The sequence below is a fragment of the Macaca mulatta genome, chromosome 19, assembly GCF_049350105.2.
Source record: "Macaca mulatta isolate MMU2019108-1 chromosome 19, T2T-MMU8v2.0, whole genome shotgun sequence".
NCBI lineage: Eukaryota > Metazoa > Chordata > Mammalia > Primates > Cercopithecidae > Macaca > Macaca mulatta.
The window spans coordinates 7,303,250-7,322,640 of record NC_133424.1 but is presented as its reverse complement, the minus strand read 5'-3'; the positions used below and the strand labels follow the sequence as shown (position 1 = coordinate 7,322,640).

Genomic DNA, 19,391 nt, shown 5'->3' with positions numbered 1-19,391 from the left:
GATGCAGTGAGTACAGGAAGAGATCCCTTGCAGACTTAGCTGGGATGTCACTGCTGGCAAATATCTAGCATTTCCAGGCTGGTAACTTGAACTCTAATTTGCAAGCCTGGGTTATCGTGAGTGGGAGGCTAGGAGCAAGGGTAGGGAGCAGTCAGGGCCAGACTGGTTATTGTTTTTGTCTGTATTTTTCTTTTATGAATTATTTCCCCCCTTTCCCCTCCACCACTACCCTCCCATTCTTTCTGAATCTGTTTTGAGAATTTTCTTGGGAATTTTAGTGCTTGTGTATTGTGATTTTCACTGGGGATGTGTCAGTGCACAAGATGGATACGGTCCCCACCCTCATAGAGCTCACAGGCTGGAGAGGAAGGAAGATGCAAAATAAATCATTCTGGAATTAAGTATTGATTTAGGGTTGTATAAAGGGGAGAAGGAGGCCGGGCACAGTGGCTTACATCTGTAATCCCAGGACTTTAGGAGGCCAAAGAGGAAGGATCGTTTGAGGCCAGGAGTTTGAGACCAGCCCAGGCAACATAGCAAGACCCCATCTTTTTTTAAAAAAAATGAAATAAATTAGCCAGGCGTGGTGGCAGGTGCCTATAGTCCCAACTACTTGGGAGGCTGAGGCCAGAGGATCACTTGAGCCCAGGAGTTCAAGGCTGCAGTGAGCTATGATTATGCCGCCACACTCCAGCCTGGGTGACAGAGTGAGACCCTGTCTCAAAAAAGTGGGTGGGAGCCAGGGGCAGTGGCTCACACCTGCCATCCCAGCACCTTGGGAGGCCTAGGCGGGTGGATCACCTGAGGTCAGGAGTTCGAGACTAGCCTGACCAACGTGGCTAAACCCTGTCTCTACTAAAAATACAAAAATTAACTGGGCGTGGTAGCGGGCACCTGTAATCTGAGCTACTCAAGAAGCTGAGGCAGGAGAATCGCTTGAACCCAGGAGGTGTAAGTTGCAGTGAGCCGAGATCGTGCCATTGCACTCCAGCCTGGGCAACAGGCTCAAAAAAAAAGGGCCGGGCACAGTGGCACATGCCTGTAATCCCAGCACTTTGGGAGCCCTGGCAGGTGGATCACCTGAGGTCAAGAGTTCAAGACCTGCCTGACCAACATGGTGAAACCCCATCTCTACTAAGTACAAAAAAATTAGCCAGGTGTGGTGGCTTATGCCTGTAATCCCAGCTACTTGGGAGGCTGAGGCAGGAGAATCACTTGAACTCGGGAGGCGGAGGTTGCAGTGAGCCGAGATCGCACCACTGCACTCCAGCCTGAGCAACAGGAGCGAAACTCCATCTCTGGGGGAAGAAAAAAGTGGGTGGAGTGCAGGGAGGAGCCTGACTTAGACTGGAGCACCAAGGAGGACTCCCCTGGGGAGTTGGCTCTGGGATAGGGGTTAGGAGGATGAGTAGGAGTCAGCTGGGAAAGGAGGAAGGGGACCTGGCTCCAGGAGGAGGACATTTCTGTCCTCTCCCACCTTGCACACCCATACCTGCTCCATTTCTAATTGTCCCCCAACTTGGGGCAAAAAGGTGAGCAGCCAGTTCCAAGGTCAATACAAGTCTCGCCTCTGAGTGGTAGGTCCCACTGTTAGTCTAACCTCCTTCCCTCCTGCTGCAATGACACCACCTGGCCCAACCCTGGGGGGTAGGAGGGGAAAGTGAAAGGGGAACATTGGCCTTACCTGGTGCCCCCCGCCCCCTCCCAGCCTCCATCGAGGGTGGCCCCCAGCTGTCCATGCTGGGTCTGCTACGTCACATCCTGTCCCAGGAGGGCATGCGGGGCCTCTACCGGGGCATTGCCCCCAACTTCATGAAGGTTATTCCAGCTGTGAGCATCTCCTATGTGGTCTACGAGAACATGAAGCAGGCCTTGGGGGTCACGTCCAGGTGAGGGACCCGGAGCCTGTCCCCCCAATCCCTCACCCCAGGCATGACGTCCCCCACACCTCAGCCACTGGAGACTGATGATCCAACCACAGGATCCCTACTCTTTGGCCACGAGAAATCAGTACCCAGATCCTGGATTCTAGGCTCCTATGCCTCAACCATTGAGTTATGGGATCCCAGCACCCAGATCCTGGATCCTAGACTCCTATGCCCCAACCACTGGGTCATGGGATCCCCACCCTTCAGCCACTAGATCCCAGTACCCTATCTCTAGATCCCAGATCCCCTGTAACCATAACTGTGGATCCCTTACTTCAGCAACTCAAGTCTGCTACCCTAACTACAAGATCCAAGATTATCCACACCCCAGCCCTTAATCCCCATCCCCAAATCACTGGATCCTGCAGCCCTACATCCCAAGGTGGATCCCACGCTTCCCTGTCCCCCCTACTGGATCCTGGACCTCCATGTCTTAACCACTGGATCCCACACAAATCAGTGAATGGATCCCAACACCCCAACCACAGGAGCACGAATTCCCTGTGTACCTCAACACCCAGACCCCACCTCCCTCGAGCACCAGATCCAGTGTCCTTGTGAAACACTGGATCCTAGATCCCCAACCCCAGATCCCCATGCCTCGAGCCCTGGATCTTCATGCTCAGCTGCTGGATTCTGGATGTCAACAGACCTCACCACCGGATCCTGACAATCGCAATGCCTAGATCCTGGGGCCCTCATCACTGGATCCCAGATCCCCTCACTCCATCCACTGGATTCCTGCATTGGTTTTTTATTTGTTTGTTTGTTTTTTAACCTTGACACTGGGTCTCACATCCTTCTACTCTGACTGCCAGATCCCTACATTTCAAGCACTACGCCTTCCACCCCCAGCCACTGGATCCCAGATCCCCCAAGCCCTCAGCCACCAGATTATGGCTCCTAAAACAAGTGTGGAGGCCCCAACAGTACAGCAAGTGGATCCTGGCAACTGCAGCTGCTGGATTCCACATTCTAGATCCCCAATCCTTCTGCCCAGTCCCTCGATGTTGAAACCTCATCTCTTAAAGGCAGACCCTGATATTCCAAGGCACTGAATCCCAAGCCCTTAAACCCTGGTTTCTGGTCTGAATCTTCCAGGCGCCAGGTCTCACATGTTCAGGCCCCAAGTCTAGATCCTGGCAGCCCAATTACACAGTATCCCACACACACTGATGCCCAGAGCAGGCTTCTCGTGACATGAAATTGCATGGTGGAGGGAGCCTGTGGGAAAGGGAGCCCAGGTCCTGGCTGCAGAAAACCCTGGGGGATTGGTCCCAGGTCCTGATACAGCTCATCACCAGGCAGCAAGGGCACAGATGAATCTCCTGCGACCTGCACGGATGCTGGATTCCTCCTCACCTCACCTCCTCTGCATGGCCACCCCCTCCCAGCCCTGTGGGGAAACTGTTCCCTGGAACCACCCCACTCCCTGCATCCCCCCCACTTTACAGCATCTTCCATCCGCCTCCCACCTTCTAGGCGAATAGTCCCCAGAGCTGTGTCCCTCCAAGGGGTCCGAGGAATCACTCACTCCTGGCGGCTGGCAAGGAGACAGTCTGAGGCCAGGGACACATGAAGGGATGTCCCCACCCCAGCACTGCCAGCCCCTCCCCAGGCTTCCAGAGTTGAAAGCCAGGAGAAACTCGGCAAAGACCACCCTTCCCTGAACCCAAGCACCCAATGATGCAAAGAACAAAACAGAAAAACGCCAAATCCCCAAATTCATTCCGGATCTATTTTTCTACGAGAGAGAGGAGCAAAGTCCCCCTCCCCTACCTCCATACATTCTGCACTTCATAGCTGGATTCTGAGCTTAGGATCATCGGGAGACCCCATGGAGGGACTTGGAAAGGGGAATGGGGATTCGGGGAGGGACTTCCTCACGCTTCCACCTCCACTGCGCCCCACCTCCCTGCCTGTGTGTGTTATTTCAAAGGAAAAGAACAAAAGGAATAAATTTTCTAAGCTCTTTTATTGTGGTTTTTGCTGAAAAGGGGGTGGGTGGCTATGGGACCATCTTAGCCTACCCCTAGGGAAGGGATAAGGGGCTGCTTCCCAACACCCACAGTTCCAAGAGCCAGGAAACGATTCCCTCTTTGAGCCTCAGTTTACACATCTATAAAATGGGAGCAGGGTTAGGGAATCCATGTTTATAACCCCTTCTAAATGTTCTGGTGTTTTGTTTTTTGTTTTTTGTTTTTGAGACAGAGTCTCATTCTGTTGCCCAGGCTGGAGTACAGTGGCACGGTCTCAGCTCACTGCAACCTCCGCCTCCCGGGTTCAAGTGATTCTCCTGCCTCAGCCTCCTGAGTAGCTGGGATTATAGGCGCCCACCACCACACCTGGCTAATTTTTTGTATTTTTAGGAGAGACAGCGCGTCCCCATGTTGGCCAGGCTGGTCTCGAACTCCTGACCTCGTGATCCGCCCGCCTCAGCCTCCCAAAGTGCTGGGATTACAGGCGTGAGCCACTATGCCCGGCCCTGTATTTTTTTAAAAATTAGAAATTTCAAATTTTTTTCAAATTATCCGTTTCCTAGGGCTGCCAGACCAAATTATCACAAACGGGATGGCTTAAAACAATTTGTGTGTGTGTGTGTGTGTGTGTGTGTGTGTGTGTGTGATGGGATCTCACTCTGCAGCCCAGGTTAGAGTGCAGTGGTACACTCATAGCTGACTGCAGCCTCGAATTCCTGGGCTCAAGCAATCCTCCCACCTCAGCCTCCTGAGTATCTGGGACCACAGGGACGACAGGCACATGCACTGCTGTGTCCAGCTATTTTTTTTTTTTTTTTTTTTTTTTTGAAACAGAGATCCCGCTCTGTCGCCCAGGCTGGAGTGCAGTGGTGCGATCTCGACTCACTACAGCTTACACCTCCTGGGCTCAAGTGATCCTCTCACCTCAGCCTTCCAAGTAGCTAGGACTATAGGCAACCGTCACCATGCCCAGCTAACTTTCTGTTTATTTCTTTGCTTGTTTGTTTGTGATGCAGCCTTGCTCTGTCACTCAGGCTGGAGTGCAGTGACACGATCTTGGCTCACTGCCACCTGTGCCTCCCAGGTTCAAGTGATTCTCCCACCTCAGCCTCCCAAGCAGCTAGAACCACAGGCGTATGCCACCATGCCTGGCTAATTTTTTTTTTTTTTTTTTGAGACGGAGTCTCGCTCTTGTTTCCCAGGCTGGAGTACGGTGGCTTGCTTTCGGCTCACTGCAACCTCTGCCTCCCGAGTTCAAGCGATTCTCCTGCCTCAGCCTCCAGAATAGCTGGTATTACAGGCGTGCACCACCACACCCAGCTAATTTTTGTATTTTTAGTAGAGACCAGGTTTTCTCATGTTGGCCAGGCTGGTCTCGAACTCCTGACCTCAGGTGATCTGCCCACCTCAGCCTCCCAAAGTGCTGGGATTCAAGGTGTGAGCCACCGTGCCTGGCCTAATTATTATTACTTCTTTTTTGTGGAAATAGGATATCATCACGTTACCCAGGCCCATCTTGAACTTGTGGGGTCAAGCAATTCGTCAACCTTCAGCCTCCCAGAGTGATAGGATTATAGGTGTGAGCCATCGCACTTGGTCCTTGGTATTCCTTGGCTTATGATGGATCCATCACTCCATTGCCTGCCTATCCTCATGCTGTATGCTGCCTTCTGTGTGTCTGTGTCTCTCTGCCCAAATTTCCATCCTTTTTCTTTTTTTTTTTTTTTTTTTGAGACAGAGTCTCGCTCTGTCGCCCAGGCCGGAGTGCAGTGGCGCGATCTCACTCACTGCAAGCTCCACCTCCCAGGTTCACGCCATTCTCCTGCCTCAGCCTCCCGAGTAGCTGAGACTACAGGCGCCCGCCACCACGCCCGGCTAATTTTTTGTATTTTTTTTTAGTAGAGATGGGGTTTCACCGTGTTGACCAGGATGGTCTCGATCTCCTGACCTTGTGATCCACCCACCTCAGCCTCCCAAAGTGCTGGGATTACAGGCGTGAGCCACCGCACCCGGCCCCCTTTTCTGAGACAGAGTTTTGCTCTGTTGCCCAGGCTGGAGTGCGATGATGATGTGATCTCGGATCACTACAACCTCTGCCTCCTGGATTCAAGTGACCCTCATGCCTCAACCTCCAGAATAGCTGGGATTACAGGTGCACACCACCACACCTGGCTAATTTTTGTATTTTTAGTAGAGACAGGTTTCGCTATGTTGGCCAGGCTGGTCTCAAACTCCTGACCTCAAGTGATCCACCCGCCTCGGCCTCCCAAAGTGCAAATTCCGTATCTTTTTTTTTTTTTTTTTTGAGATGGAGTCTTGCTCTGTCGCCCAGGCTGGAGTGCAGTGGCGCGATCTCAGCTCACTGCAAGTTCTACCTCTTGGGTTCACACCATTCTCCTTCTTCAGCCTCCTCAGTAGCTGGGACTACAGGTGCCCACCACCACGCCCGGCTATTTTTTTTTTTTTTTTTTTGTATTTTTAGTAGAGACGGGGTTTCACCATGTTAGCCAGGATGGTCTTGATCTCCTGATCTCGTGATCCGCCCGCCTCGGCCTCCCGAAGTGCTGGGATTACAGCCATGAGCCACCGTGCCCGGCCGATTCCATGTCTTGAAGGACAGCAGTCATCAGATTAGGACACCCCTCCAATGCAGTGTGACCTCATTTTAACTCGATTATATCTGCAAAGACCCTATTTCCAAATAAGGTCACATTCGCAGGTTACAGGGGTTAGGGCTTGAACACATCTTTTTAGGGGACACAGTTCAACCCAAAACGAGTAATTCAAATTCACTGTAGAAAAAAATAGAAAATTCAGGCTCATGCCTGTAAACCCAGCACTTTGGGAGGTCGGGGCAGGACGATCGCTTGAGACCAGAAGTTTGAGACCAGCCTGGGCAACACAGTGAGACCCCATTTCTGCAAAAAAATTTTCAATTAGCTGGGCATGATGGCATACACCTGTAGTTCCAGCGGCTCAGGAGGCTGAGATGGGAGGATGACTTGAGCTCAGGAGTTCAAGGTCACTTGATCCCAGGAGTTTGAGACCAGCCTGGGAAACATGGCAAAACCCTGTTTCTACTAAAAATATTAAAACTAGCTGGGTGTGGTGGAGCACGCCTGTAATCCCAGCTACTAGGGAAGCTGAGGCAGGAGAATCGCTTGAACCCAGGAGGCAGAGGTTGCAGAGAGCCAAGATCCGTCTCAAATTAAAAAAGAATTCACACTCTCTTCCTGCCAGTAGAGGTGTTAAAAAAATGTTTTTAATAGAATTCACACTTTTGTGTAGCCCCTCTCATGTTGTACCAGGGTGGGCTTCTCTGACTAAGAGAATACAATAAAAATGATCCTATATCACTTCCAAGATTCTGTTATAAAAGACACTGTAGGCCAGGCACGGTGGCTCATGCCTGTAACCGCAACACTTTGGGAGGCCAAGGCGGGCAGATCACTTGAGGTCAGGAGTTCCAGACCAGCCTGGGCAACATGGTGAAACCCCATCTCTACTAAAAATAGAAAAATTAGCCGGGCGTGGTGTCACATGCCTGTAATCCCAGCTGCTCAGGAGGCTGAGGCAGGAGAATCACTTGAACCCGGGAGGCGGAGGTTTCTGTGAGCCAAGATTGCACCACTGCACTCCAGCCTGGGCGACAGAGTGAGATTCCATCTCAAAAAAATGAAAAAAAAGTCTGGGTGCTGGCTCATGCCTATAATCCTAGCATTTTGGGAGGCTGAGGCGGGTGAACCACCTGAGGTCAGAAGTTCGAGACCAGCCTGGCCAATATTGCAAAACCCTGTCTCTACTAAAAATACAAAAATTAGCCAGGCGTGGTGGCGGGCACCTATAATCCCAGCTACTCAGGAGGCTGAGGCAGGAGAATTGCTTGAACCCGGGTGGCAGAGGTTGCAGTCAGCCGAGATTGCGCCACTGTACTCTAGCCTGGGCGAAAGAGGGAAACTACGTCTCAAAGAAAGAAAAAAAAAAAAGACACTGTAGCTACCATCTTGGTTATTGGTTATATGCTCTCTCTTGCTCTCTCTCCCTTTCTCATAACATTTGCTCTGAAGGAAGCCGGTGGTCATGCCATGAGCAGCCTTATGGAGAGGACCATGTGGTGAGGAACTCAGCCAATAGCCATGTAACTGAACTTGGAAGAGGATCTTGCTGTCCTGGCCAACATCTCACTGCAATTCTACCAGTTGCATGCCCTGGATAGTCCAAGCTTTGGGGATCCCTCCACCAGAATAACTGGATCCCAGTACCTGAATCCTGAATCTTAGACTCTTATACTTCAAACACTGAACCACAGGAACAGCTGGCTCAGCAGCTCCTGAGTTCCTAATGCTCAGAACATGGGTGAGATGATAAACGTTTGTTGTGTTAAGCTGCCAAGCTTTGGTGGGGGGTAATTCGTCCCATAGCAATAGCTGGCTAATATATATGCACCTGCATGTATATGATTTTGTCACATTTTTTTGGTTTTGGTTTTGGTTTTTGAAACAGGATCTCACTCTGTCCCCTCCCCAGGCTGGAGTGCAGGGGTGCAGTCATGGCTCACTGCAGCTTCAAACTCCCAGCCTCAGGCGATCCTGCCACCTCAGCCTCCGGAGTAGCTGGGACCACAAGCGCACACCACCATGCCTGACTACTTTTTTTTTTTTAGAGACTGGATCTTACTCTGTCACCCAGGCTGGAGTGTAGTGGCACAATCATAGCTCACTGCAGCCTCTAATTCTTGTGCTCAAGGGAGCCTCCCCCTTCAGCCTCCCGCGTAGCTGGGACTACAGGTGCATAGGACCACACCTGGCTAATTTTTTAAATTTTCTGTAGAAAAATTTCTTGCTTTGCTGCCCAGGCTGGTCTTGAATTCCTGGACTCAAGTGATCCTCCTGCCTCAGCCTCCTAAGTAGCTGGGATTACAGGCGTGCACCACCACACTCAGCTAATTTTTGTCATTTTTAGTAGACACGGGGTTTTATCATGTTGGCCAGGCTGGTCTCAAACTCCTGACCTCAGGTGATCCACCTACCTTGGCCTCCCAAAGTGCTGGAATTACAGGTGTGAGCCACCACACCCAGCCAAAAATAATTTTTAAAAATTAGCCGGGCGTCACTTTGGGAGGCCGAGGTGGGCGGATCACGAGGTCAGGAGATCGAGACCATCCTGCCTAACATGGTGAAACCCCCATCTCTACTAAAAATACAAAAAATTAGCCAGGCGTGGTGGTGGGCGCCTGTAGTCCCAGCTACTCTGGAGGCTGAGGCGGAAGAATGGCGTGAACCTGGGAAACGGAGCTTGCAGTGAGCCGAGATCGCGCCACTGCACTCCAGCCTGGGTCCAGCCTGGGTGACACAGCGAGACTCTGTCTCAAAAAAAAAAAAAAAAAATTAGCCGGGTATGGTGTCCGCGCCTGTGTTCCTAGCCACTCAGGTGGCTGAGGTGGGAGAACCACCTGAGCAGAGAGGTCAAGGGGATTGATCTTAATTGTGCCACTGTACTCCAGCCTGGGTGACAGAGTGAGACCATCTTCCCATCAGCTGTTTAGCAACCTTAATTCATTTCTTTTTTTGGAGACAGGGTTCTCGCTCTGTCACCCAGGCTGGGGTTCAGTGGCAAGATCTCAGCTCACTGCAGCCTCCACCTCCCAGGCTCAAGCAATCCTGAGGTGTCAGCCTCCTCGGTAGCTGGGACTACAGGCATGGACCACCATGCCCAGCTAATTTTTGTATTTTTTATAGAGACAGGAGTCTGGCCACGTTGCCCAGGCCGGTCTCGAACTCCTGGGCTCATGTGATCCACCTGCCTCAACCTCCCAAAGTGCTGGTATTATAGGCGTGAGCCACTGCGCCCAGCCTAGCAAGGTTTTTTTTGTTGTTGTTGTTGTTGTCATTGTTTGTTTGTTTGAGATGGGGTCTTGCTCTATTGCCCAGGCTGGAGTGCAATGGCCCAATCTCGGCTCACTGCAACCTCCATCTCCTGGGTTCAAGCAATTCTCCTGTCTCAGCCTCCAGAGTAGCTGAGATTACAGGGGCCCGCCATCAAGCCTGGCTAATTTTTGTATTTTTAGGAGAGACTGGGTTTCATCATGTTGGTCAGGCTGGTCTCGAACTCCTAACCTCAGATGATCCACCGGCCTCAGCTTCCCAATGTGCTGGGATTACAGGCACGAGCCAGCACATCTGGCCTAGCAACCTCAATTGTATCTGCAAACTTAATTCCCCTTTGCCATGTAACAAATGTAAGTCAGCCCAGGCTGCTATAAGGAAACACTACAGAGTGGGATCTTAAACTGCAGACATTTATTTCTGGAGGCTGGGAAATCCAAGGATAAGGTGACTGGCTAGCTCAGTTCCTGCTGAGGGATTTCTTCCTACCATGCCTTCTTGCTGTGTACTCCTATGGTAAAATGAGAGAGAAAGAGCTCAGGTTTGTCTATTTCTTATGGAACTAATTCCATCTTGCAGGGGCCATCGTTATGAGTTCATCTAACCCTAATGAGCTCCCAAAGGCCCTACCTCCAAATTCCAGCCCACTGGGAGACAGGGCTTCAACATAAAGAGTTTTGATAGGGCCCAGTGTGGTGTCTCATGCCTATAATCCCAACACTTTGGATGAGGCAGGAGGATCACTTGAGGCCAGGAGTTCAAGACCAGCCTGGGCAACATAGCAAGACCCCCTACAGAAACGAAAACCAAAAGTAGCCAGGCTGGTGGCGTGTGCTTGTGTAGTCCCAGCCACTCAGGAGGCTGAGGTGGGAGAATCACTTGAGCCCAGGAGATTGAAGCTGCAGTGAGCCATGATTGCACCCCTGCACTCCAGCCCAGCCTGGACAATAGAGAAAGACCCCTTCCCTGAAAAAAAAATTAACAAAAAATTAATTTTGAGCTGGGCGTGCTGGCTCACGCCTATAACCCCAACACTTTGGGAGGCTGAGGCAGGTGGATCACTTGAGGTCAGAAATTCAAGACTAGCCTGGCCAACATGGCGAAACCCCATCTCTACTAAAATTACAAAAATTATCCAGGTGTGGTGGCAGATGCTGGTAATTCCAGCTACTTGGGAGGCTGAGACACGAGAATCACTTGAACCCAGGAGGCAGAGGTTGCAGTGAGCCAAGATCCAGTCACTGCACACCAGTCTGGGCGACAGAGCAAGATTCCGTATCAAAACAACAACAACAGTAATAATAATAATTTTGGGGTCGAGCGCGGTGGCTCACACCTGTAATCCCAGCACTTTGGGAGGCCGAGGCGGGCGGATCACGAGATCAGGAGATCGAGACCATCCTGGCTAACACGGTGAAACACCGTCTCTACTACAAATTTAAAAAATTAGCTGGGCGTGGCGACAGGCGCCCGTAGTCCCAGTTACTCAGGAGTCTGAGGCATGAGAATGTTGTGAACCTGGGAGGCGGAGCTTGCAATGAGCCGAGATCAAGCCACTGCACTCCAGCCTGGGCGACACAGTGAGACTCCGTCTCAAATAAATAAATAAATAAATAAAAATAATAATTTTGATGGGACACAATTCAATTTATAATGATAACACATTTATTGGTTGGGAGGATCAGGAGGTGGACATTTGGGGGAAAGGGGCCATCAAGCTGCCCACCACATCCAGCGAGGTCACAGGGGCGGTTGTGACTTCATCCCCCTCTTGGTCCCCCACACAACCCTCCCACTAGACACTCCCGCATGGTAGCTGGAGCGGCAAACTACTGCTTAGAGATTTGAAGCCAGGTGTCCTAACTTCCTCCATGGGCGCTCAGCCTGGAGAACCTCAGAACCCTTGCTCTAGGATCCAGACGCTCTTTAGGAGGGTCAAGAACTTACTCATCAAAGCCCCGCCTCCCCCGCCACCTCCACCCCCACCCCCATCCTGGAACCCTGGCTGTACACACGTGTATGGATACGTGTTTGGACACATGCATGACAACAACCTTGACCATCTCCCGTCACAGCAGGTGAGTTCAGGAAACACCGGTGTCCGAGCGCCTCTGGTCGGGACTGCAGGGAGAGGCCAGGCTACCCCCACTCTCTATGGGCCCACTCCCCTGCTAGCAGACCTAGAATTCCACCTTGAAACAGGGCAGGGCAGGGAGGCAGGGAGGCAGGGCGCAATGACTCACGCATGTAATCCCAGCACTTTGGGAGGCAGAGGTGGGCGAATCACTTGAGGTCAAGAGTTAGAGACCAGCCTGGCCAACATAGTGAAACCTGTCTCTAATAAAAAATATATATATACAAAAATCAGTCAGGTGTGGTGGTGCACACCTATAATCCCAGCTACTCAGGAGGCTGAGGCAGGAATTGCTTGAACCTGGGAGGTGGAGGCTGCAAGGAGCTGAGATCATGCCAATGCACTGCAACCTGGGCAGCAGAGCAAGACTCCGTCTCAAAAAAAAAAAAAAATGCAGACTCAGGGGAACCTGGTGGGTCTTTCACCAGGAGGGTGCCCTAGACGTGTGTCTGGGGAAGGTGCCCCAACCTGGCTGAGGATGAGGGAGGGCCGGGTCTTCCCTGCAGGTGCTGGACACAGGAGAGCAGCTGATGGTCCCTGTGGAAGTCCTGGAAGTAGATAACGAGGGGGCCTTGTGGAAGTTTCTGGTCTCAGGAGCAATGGCTGGGGCGGTGTCTCGCACAGGCACGGCACCTCTGGACAGAGCCAAAGTGTACATGCAGGTGTGTATGGGTTGGAGGGAGGACGGGACACAGTGCTGGAGCCACTGGGGAGAACATGGGGTGAGAACAGATAGAGTTGACGTAGATGGAGTTCAGGATGGGAGTGCTGGTTGGAGTTGGGCTCTCCTGGACTGGTTGAGATTGAGGTTGTGGGTGGTGATGGAGCTGGTGTGGACCTGGCTTGGAGTCGAGTTAGAGGAGTTGAGAGAACTAACCAGGGACAGGGGCCAACGCTGGGCCAAGGTAGGGGTTGGAGGTCAGGGAATTGGGGGTGGGGTCTTTGGATGAGTTTAAAACAGGGTAGGGGCCAGGCGTGGTGGCTCATGCCTCTAATGCCAGCACTTTGGGAGGCCCAGGGGAGGCAGATCACCTGAGGTCAGGAGTTTGAGACCAGCCTGGCCAACATGGCGAAACCCTGTCTCTACTAAATACAAAAAAATTAGCCGGGCGTGGTGGCATGTGCCTGTAGTCCCAGCTACACAGGAGGCTAAGGCAGGAGAATTGCTTGAACCCAGGAGATGGAGATTGTGGTGAGCTGAGATCGCGCCACTGCACTCCAGCATGGGCAACAGAGTGAGACTCTGTCTCAAAAAAGAAAAAGGCAGCGTAGGACTGGAGCTATCTCAAGCAGGATATCTCACACCTATAGTCTCAGCTGCTCGGGAGGTTGAGGCAGGAGGATCGCTTGAGCCCAGGAGTTGGAGGCTGCAGTGAGCCATGATCAGGCCCCAAACTCTAGCCGGGGTGACAGAGCGAGATCCCTGACTAAAAAAATAAATGGGTGCAGTGGCTCACGTATATAATCCTAACACTTTGGGAGGCCAAGGAGGGAGGGTTGCTTGAGCTTAGGAGTTTGAGACCAGCTGGGCAGTATAGTGAGACCACATCTCTACAAAATGATAATAAATTAATTAAATAAATAAAAATTTAAAAAGGAGTTGGGCATGGTGACTCACACCTATAATAATCTTAGCACTTTGGGAGGCCAAAGTGGGAAGATCGCTTGAGCCCGAGAGTTTGAGACCAGCCTGGGCAACCTAGTAAGACCCCATCTATACAAAACATTTTACAAAATTAGCCTGCCATGGTAGCATGCACCTGTAGTCCCAGCTACTTGGGAGGCTGAGGTGGGAGGATCACTTGAACCCAGGAGTCTCAGGCTGCAGTGAGCTGTGATTGCATCACTGCATTCCAGCCTGGGCAACAGAACAAGACCCTGTCTCAAAAACATAAACAAACAAAAAAAACAAGAAAGAAAAGAAAAACAAGGCCAGACATGGTGGCTGACGCCTGTAATCCCAGCAATTTGGGAGGCCAAGGTGGGCGGATCACCTGAGGTCAGGAGTTCCAGACCAGCCTGGCCAACATGGCAAACCCCCGTCTCTACTAAAAATACAAAAATTAGCCAGGTGTGGTGATGTGAGCCTGTAATCCCAGCTACTCGGGAGGCTGAGGCAGGAGAATTGCCTGAACCAGGGAAGCAGAGGTTGCAATGAGCTGAGATCCCCCCACTGCACTCCAGCCTGGGCGACAGAGTGAGACCCCGTCAAAAAAATAAAATAAAATAAAATAAAATAAGGAAGGAAGGAAGGAAGGAAGGAAGGAAGGAAGGAAGGAAGGAAGGAAGGACGGACGGAAGCAAGGAAGGAAGGAAGGACGGAAGGAAGGAAGGAAGGAAGGAAGGAAGGAAGGACGGAAGGAAGGAAGGAAGGAGGGAAGGAAGGAAGGAGAAAGGGAGAAAGAAAGGAAAGGATGGAAGGAAGAAAGAAAGAGAAAAGAACTGAGGAGAAGATGAAGAAGAGGGATGAGGCAGGAATGTGGGTCGATGTTGGCTTTGGGTCCGTGTTGTGTGCGATTCTAGAACTGGCTGGGGAAGGGGCTGGGGAAGGGGCTGAAGAAGGAATGGGGATGGGATGGGGATGGGTTGGGGTTGGGTGGCTGGGGAGTTCCCGGTGGGGCTGCGCTTGGGGTGGGGATGGAGACAAGACAGAGGTAAGGAGGGGCTCCTCCAGGGTCCTCCCTCCACCCAGGTCTACTCCTCCAAGACGACCTTCACCAACCTGCTGGGGGGGCTACAGAGCATGGTCCAGGAGGGAGGCTTCCGCTCCCTGTGGCGGGGCAACGGCATCAACGTGCTCAAGATTGCTCCCGAGTATGCCATCAAGTTCTCCGTATTCGAGCAGGTGGGGAATGAGGGGTCTGCTTCCCCCAGCTCAAGCCCAAACCCCTCCCACACCCCAAAACTCCAGGCCCTTGTTCAAGACACACGCTCACCCTGCAGACCCCAGGCCTCTTCCCCGCGTGGGTTTTGTGTCGGAGGGTGGCTGACTTCTCTCTCCTCCTCTCTCCTCTCCCAGTGCAAGAATTACTTCTGTGGAATACATGGGTCCCCGCCCTTCCAGGAGCGTCTCCTCGCTGGTTCCCTGGCTGTGGCCATCTCCCAGACCCTCATCAACCCCATGGAGGTAAGAGAACATCTGCCCCACAGGTGAGGAAACGCTGTGTAAATTAGTTACCCACGTTGCTGGGCTACTTCCTCTTCCTCCTTTTTCCCCTCCTCCTCCCCTCCCCCTTTCTCCTCCTTTTTTCTCCCACTTGTCCCTCCTCCCCCTTCACCTCTTCCTCCTCCTCCTTTCTCCCCTTGTCCTCCCCTCCTCCTTTTTCCCTCCTCCTCCCCTCCTGCTTTCTCTCTCCTCCCCTCGTCCTTTCTCCCTCCTCCCCTCCTCCTTTCTCCCTCCTCCCCTCCTCTTTTCTCCCTCCTCCTCCCCTTCACTTTCTTCTCCTTCTCCTCCCCTCCTTTCTCCCTCCTCCTTTCTTCTTGCACCTCCCCTCTCCTTTCTCCCTCCTCCTCCCCTCCTCCTTTCTCCCTCCTCCTCCCCACCTCCTCTCTCTCTCTCCTCCTCCTCCCCTTCTCCTTTCTCCCTTTCTCCTTTCTCCCTCCTCCTCTCCTCCTCCTTTCTCCCTCCTCCTCCCCGCCTCCTCCCCTCCTCCTTTCTCCCTCCTCCTCCCCTACTCCTCCCTTCCTCCTTTCTCCCTCCTCCTCCCCTCCTCCTTCCTCTCTTCCTCCTTCCCTCCTCCTTTCTTTTCTCCCACTTCTCCCTCCTCCCCTTCCTCCTCCCTTTCTCCCCTCTCCCTCCTCCCTTTCACCTTTTCCTCCTCCTCCCCTTTCTCCCTCCCCCTCCCCTCATCTTTCTCCTTCCTGCTCCTCTCCTCTTTCTCCTCCTCTATTCTCCCTTCTCCCCCTTCACCTCGTCCTCCTCCTCTTTTCTCCCTCCACTTCCCTTCCTCCTTTCTCCCTCCTCCTCCTTTCTCCCTCCTCTCCCTCCTCCCCCTTTACCTCTTTCTCTCCTCCTCCGCTCCAATCTCCTCTTCCTTTCTCTAAATTTATATATGTATATATTATATATAACATATATACAATATATACATATGTATTTATATATGTATATGTACATATGTGTGTATGTATGTATATATAAAACGTTTTCAGGCCAGACACCATGGCTCAGGCCTGTAATCCCAACACTTTGGGAGACTGAGCAGGGAGGACTGCTTGCTTGAGCCCAGGAGTTTGAGACCAGCCTGGGCAATACACCAAGACCCCATCTCTAATGAAAAAAAAAAAAATCAGCCAGGTGTGGTGGCGCGTACGCCTGTAGTCCCAGATACTGAGAAGGCTGAGGTGGGAGGATCACTTGAGCCCAGAAGGTGGAGGCTGCAGCGAGCTGTGATGGCACGCAACTGCACTCCAGCCTGAGTGACAGATGGAGACCCTGTCTCAAAAATATATATATATGTTTTATATATAATATGCACATATATACATTACTTATTATATTAGTTATATATTGTGCATATAACATGTATATATTATATATAAATTGAATGTATGTAATTATATAATTACATTTATTATATAATATGTAATATAAAAATAGATAATATATATGCATGTTATATATAATATATGCAACATATATAATATGTATATAATATGTATATATACCATATATATGTAGACGTATATATTTTCTTTTTTTTTTTTTTTTTTTGAGGCGGAGTCTTCACTCTGTCGCCCAGGCTGGAGTGCAGTGGCACCATCTCGGCTCACTGCAAGCTCTGCCTCCCGGGTTCACGCCATTCTCCTGCCTCAGCCTCCCGAGTAGCTGGGACTACAGGCGCCCGCCACCGCGCCCGGCTAATTTTTTGTATTTTAGTAGAGACGGGGTTTCACCGTGTTAGCCAGGATGGTCTTGATCTCCTGACCTCGTGATCCGCCCGCCTCGGCCTCCCAAAGTGCAGGGATTACAGGCGTGAGCCACCGCGCCTGGCCGACGTATATATTTTCATTCCTCATCTGAGAATCAGGAACCCTTCCTTTTTTTTTTTTTTTTTTTTTTTTTTTTTTTTTTTTTTGAGAGTCTCACTCTGTCACCCAGGCTGGAGTTTCAGTGGAGCGATCTTGACTCACTGCTCACTGCAACCTCCAGTTCCCGGGTTCAAGCGATTCTCCTGCCTCAGCCTCCCGAGGAGCTGGGATTACAGGTGCCTGCCACCACACCCAGCTAATTTTTGTATTTTTAGTAGAGACAGGGTTTCACCATGTTGCCCAGGATGGTCTCGAACTCCTGACCTCAAGTGATCCACCTGTCTTGGCCTCTCGAAGTGCTGGGATTACAGGCGTGAGCCACCGCACCCGACCTAGGGTTCACTCTTAAAGTAACAGTTCTGTGGCTTTTGAGGAATGTATAATGACTTGTATCCACCATTGTAGTATCTTATGGAGTAGTTTCACTGCCCTAGGAAGGCCCTGTTCTCTACTTATTCACTCCCTTTCTTTCCCCCCAATGCTTGATCTTTTTGCCGTAAAGTTTTGCGAGCTGTCTTCAATTTTCGAGGCTTGATGGTATGTTTTCTTGCCTCCCTTCCCTGTTATTCTTAATCAATTTTCCAGGCCGTTCTCCTATGTTGATGTTTCCATATATATCTTATTTTTATTTTATTGATTTTTTTTTGTAGAGATGGGGTCTCGCTTTGTTGCCCAGTCTGGTCTCAAACTCCTGGCCTCAAGCGATCCTCCCACCTCAGCCTCCCAAAGGGCTGGGATGACAGACGTGAGCCTTCTTCCCTCACTCTCTTGGCCTTTGCCAGGATTTGTGCTTCAGAACTCAAAATTCAGAGAGCATCCCAGGGACTCTGACAGATCTGGGTCTGAAACCCAGCTCTTTGCCTTCCTGAGCCTCATTTTCCTTGTTTGTAGGGTGGGGACAATGGCTACCCCTGAGAATCATTGACAGGATTCAATTGAATGAGCTGCCTTGTTCCCCGCCATCCCCAGGTGCTGAAGACACGGCTGACCTTGCGACGGACGGGCCAGTACAAGGGGCTGCTGGACTGCGCCAGGCAGATCTTGCAGCGGGAGGGCACCCGCGCCCTTTACCGCGGCTACCTGCCCAATATGCTCGGCATCATCCCCTACGCCTGCACCGACCTGGCTGTCTATGAGGTATGGGTCCTCCAGAGGGGGTAGCAGGGCTGGCCGGAGCCCAGGCTGCTAGTGAGCTTTCTCCTGGCCCCCCTTCTCTTGCAGATGCTCCAGTGCTTCTGGCTGAAGTCAGGCAGGGATATGGGGGACCCCAGTGGCCTGGTCAGTCTGTCATCTGTGACGCTATCCACGACCTGTGGCCAGATGGCCAGCTACCCACTGACTCTGGTGCGCACCAGGATGCAGGCCCAAGGTCAGCCTGCCCCCAGCGGCCACCACGCATGCCCATTCCCCGCAAGGCCCTGGTTGTCTTAATTTTCTCATTCCCCAAAACTGAGTCCGGCACCCTCCATGTCTGATCCCAGCCCACTTTTGATGGCTTTTGAGACTCCATCTCAATATATACATATAAAGTAGCCAGGCATGGTGATACAGACCTGTGGTCCCAGCGACTTGGGAGGCTGAGCCTGGAGGATCCCTTGAGCTCTGGAGATCGAGGCTGCAGTGAGCTATGATCGTGCCTCTGCACTCCAGCCTGAGTGACAGAGCCAGATCCTATCCCCACTGCCACCCTCGAAGAAAATTTCCTAAAATTAATCCTGAAAACTCCTACTCAAACACTCCCCCACTCTTCCTAAAACTGACCAATTTCCTCTAAGACTTCGAAATTCCTTTCCTACTGACCCCTGGGGCCCCTCCCTACCGGTGGCTTCAGCACCTGTCTGCAACATTCCAGACTCCTAGGAGGCCGGGTCATCTCTGGCCTAGTTCTGATCTTGTCTGTGTCCCTGCAGATACCGTGGAGGGCTCAAATCCCACCATGCGCGGAGTCCTCCAGCGGATCCTGGCCCAGCAGGGCTGGCTAGGGCTGTACCGAGGCATGACCCCCACGCTACTGAAGGTCTTACCAGCAGGTGGCATCAGCTATGTGGTGTACGAAGCCATGAAGAAAACCCTGGGCGTATAGGCTGTGAGCTGGACGACACAGCCTAGGCAGAAATGGGACAGGAGGACCTGATGACCCCTGGCCTCAAAGAGCCCTCAAGGCCTCAAGGCTCAGGCCCTGGAGCAGTTGTTGGTGGCAAAAGCAGGCTGGGGGTGGGGTGGGGGTGGGGCGCTGGGTCAGAAGATTCCTGAGGCTGGGGTTGGTGGGTGGGGGGTGATGCTGCGTCAGAAGATTCCCGGGGCTCCCTCCCCACGGTGCAGCCTGAGACAAGAAACGTGGACTCCAGTCTGGCTCCTTGTGGGTCGTCCTGGCTCCAGGGCGAAATGGTGAACATGTCACACAACGAGGAATAAAGAGATGGTTTTTGTTGAA

General features: G+C 51.8%; 2 protein-coding genes and 1 long non-coding RNA gene across 8 annotated transcripts in view; 2 read left to right on the top strand and 1 right to left on the bottom strand.

Annotated features, from left to right (window-relative positions):
• Window positions 1-8,362, top strand: part of SLC25A23 (solute carrier family 25 member 23) — a 25,718-nt gene extending 17,356 nt beyond the window's left edge. For 2 of the 4 annotated variants that reach the window (XM_077976054.1, XM_015122626.3), the window contains one exon: window positions 1,709-3,903. In XM_077976054.1, coding sequence (XP_077832180.1) covers window positions 1,709-1,893 — 185 coding nt within the window. In that variant the 3' untranslated portion in view covers window positions 1,894-3,903. 4 annotated transcript variants of the gene reach the window in all.
• SLC25A41 (solute carrier family 25 member 41) lies at window positions 8,134-19,391 on the top strand. 3 transcript variants are annotated; one of them, XM_077979612.1, is made up of 8 exons: window positions 11,594-11,870; window positions 12,433-12,588; window positions 14,026-14,123; window positions 14,619-14,771; window positions 14,946-15,053; window positions 17,927-18,094; window positions 18,179-18,326; window positions 18,868-19,391. In XM_077979612.1, the coding sequence occupies exons 4-8, from the start codon at window positions 14,670-14,672 to the stop codon at window positions 19,038-19,040; spliced, it is 699 nt and encodes a 232-aa protein (XP_077835738.1). In that variant the 5' UTR covers window positions 11,594-11,870; window positions 12,433-12,588; window positions 14,026-14,123; window positions 14,619-14,669; the 3' UTR covers window positions 19,041-19,391. The 3 variants fall into 3 exon arrangements, with proteins under 3 accessions (XP_028695696.1, XP_001091089.2, XP_077835738.1); XM_028839863.2 differs by lacking the exons at window positions 11,594-11,870; window positions 14,026-14,123 and adding an exon at window positions 8,134-8,263; XM_001091089.5 differs by lacking the exon at window positions 14,026-14,123 and having other exon boundaries at window positions 11,533-11,870.
• Window positions 11,992-15,000, bottom strand: LOC144337038 (uncharacterized). The gene is made up of 3 exons (XR_013409634.1): window positions 14,863-15,000; window positions 12,395-12,474; window positions 11,992-12,129 (listed from the first exon to the last, which is right to left on the bottom strand). It is a non-coding gene; the product is annotated as an uncharacterized LOC144337038 (long non-coding RNA).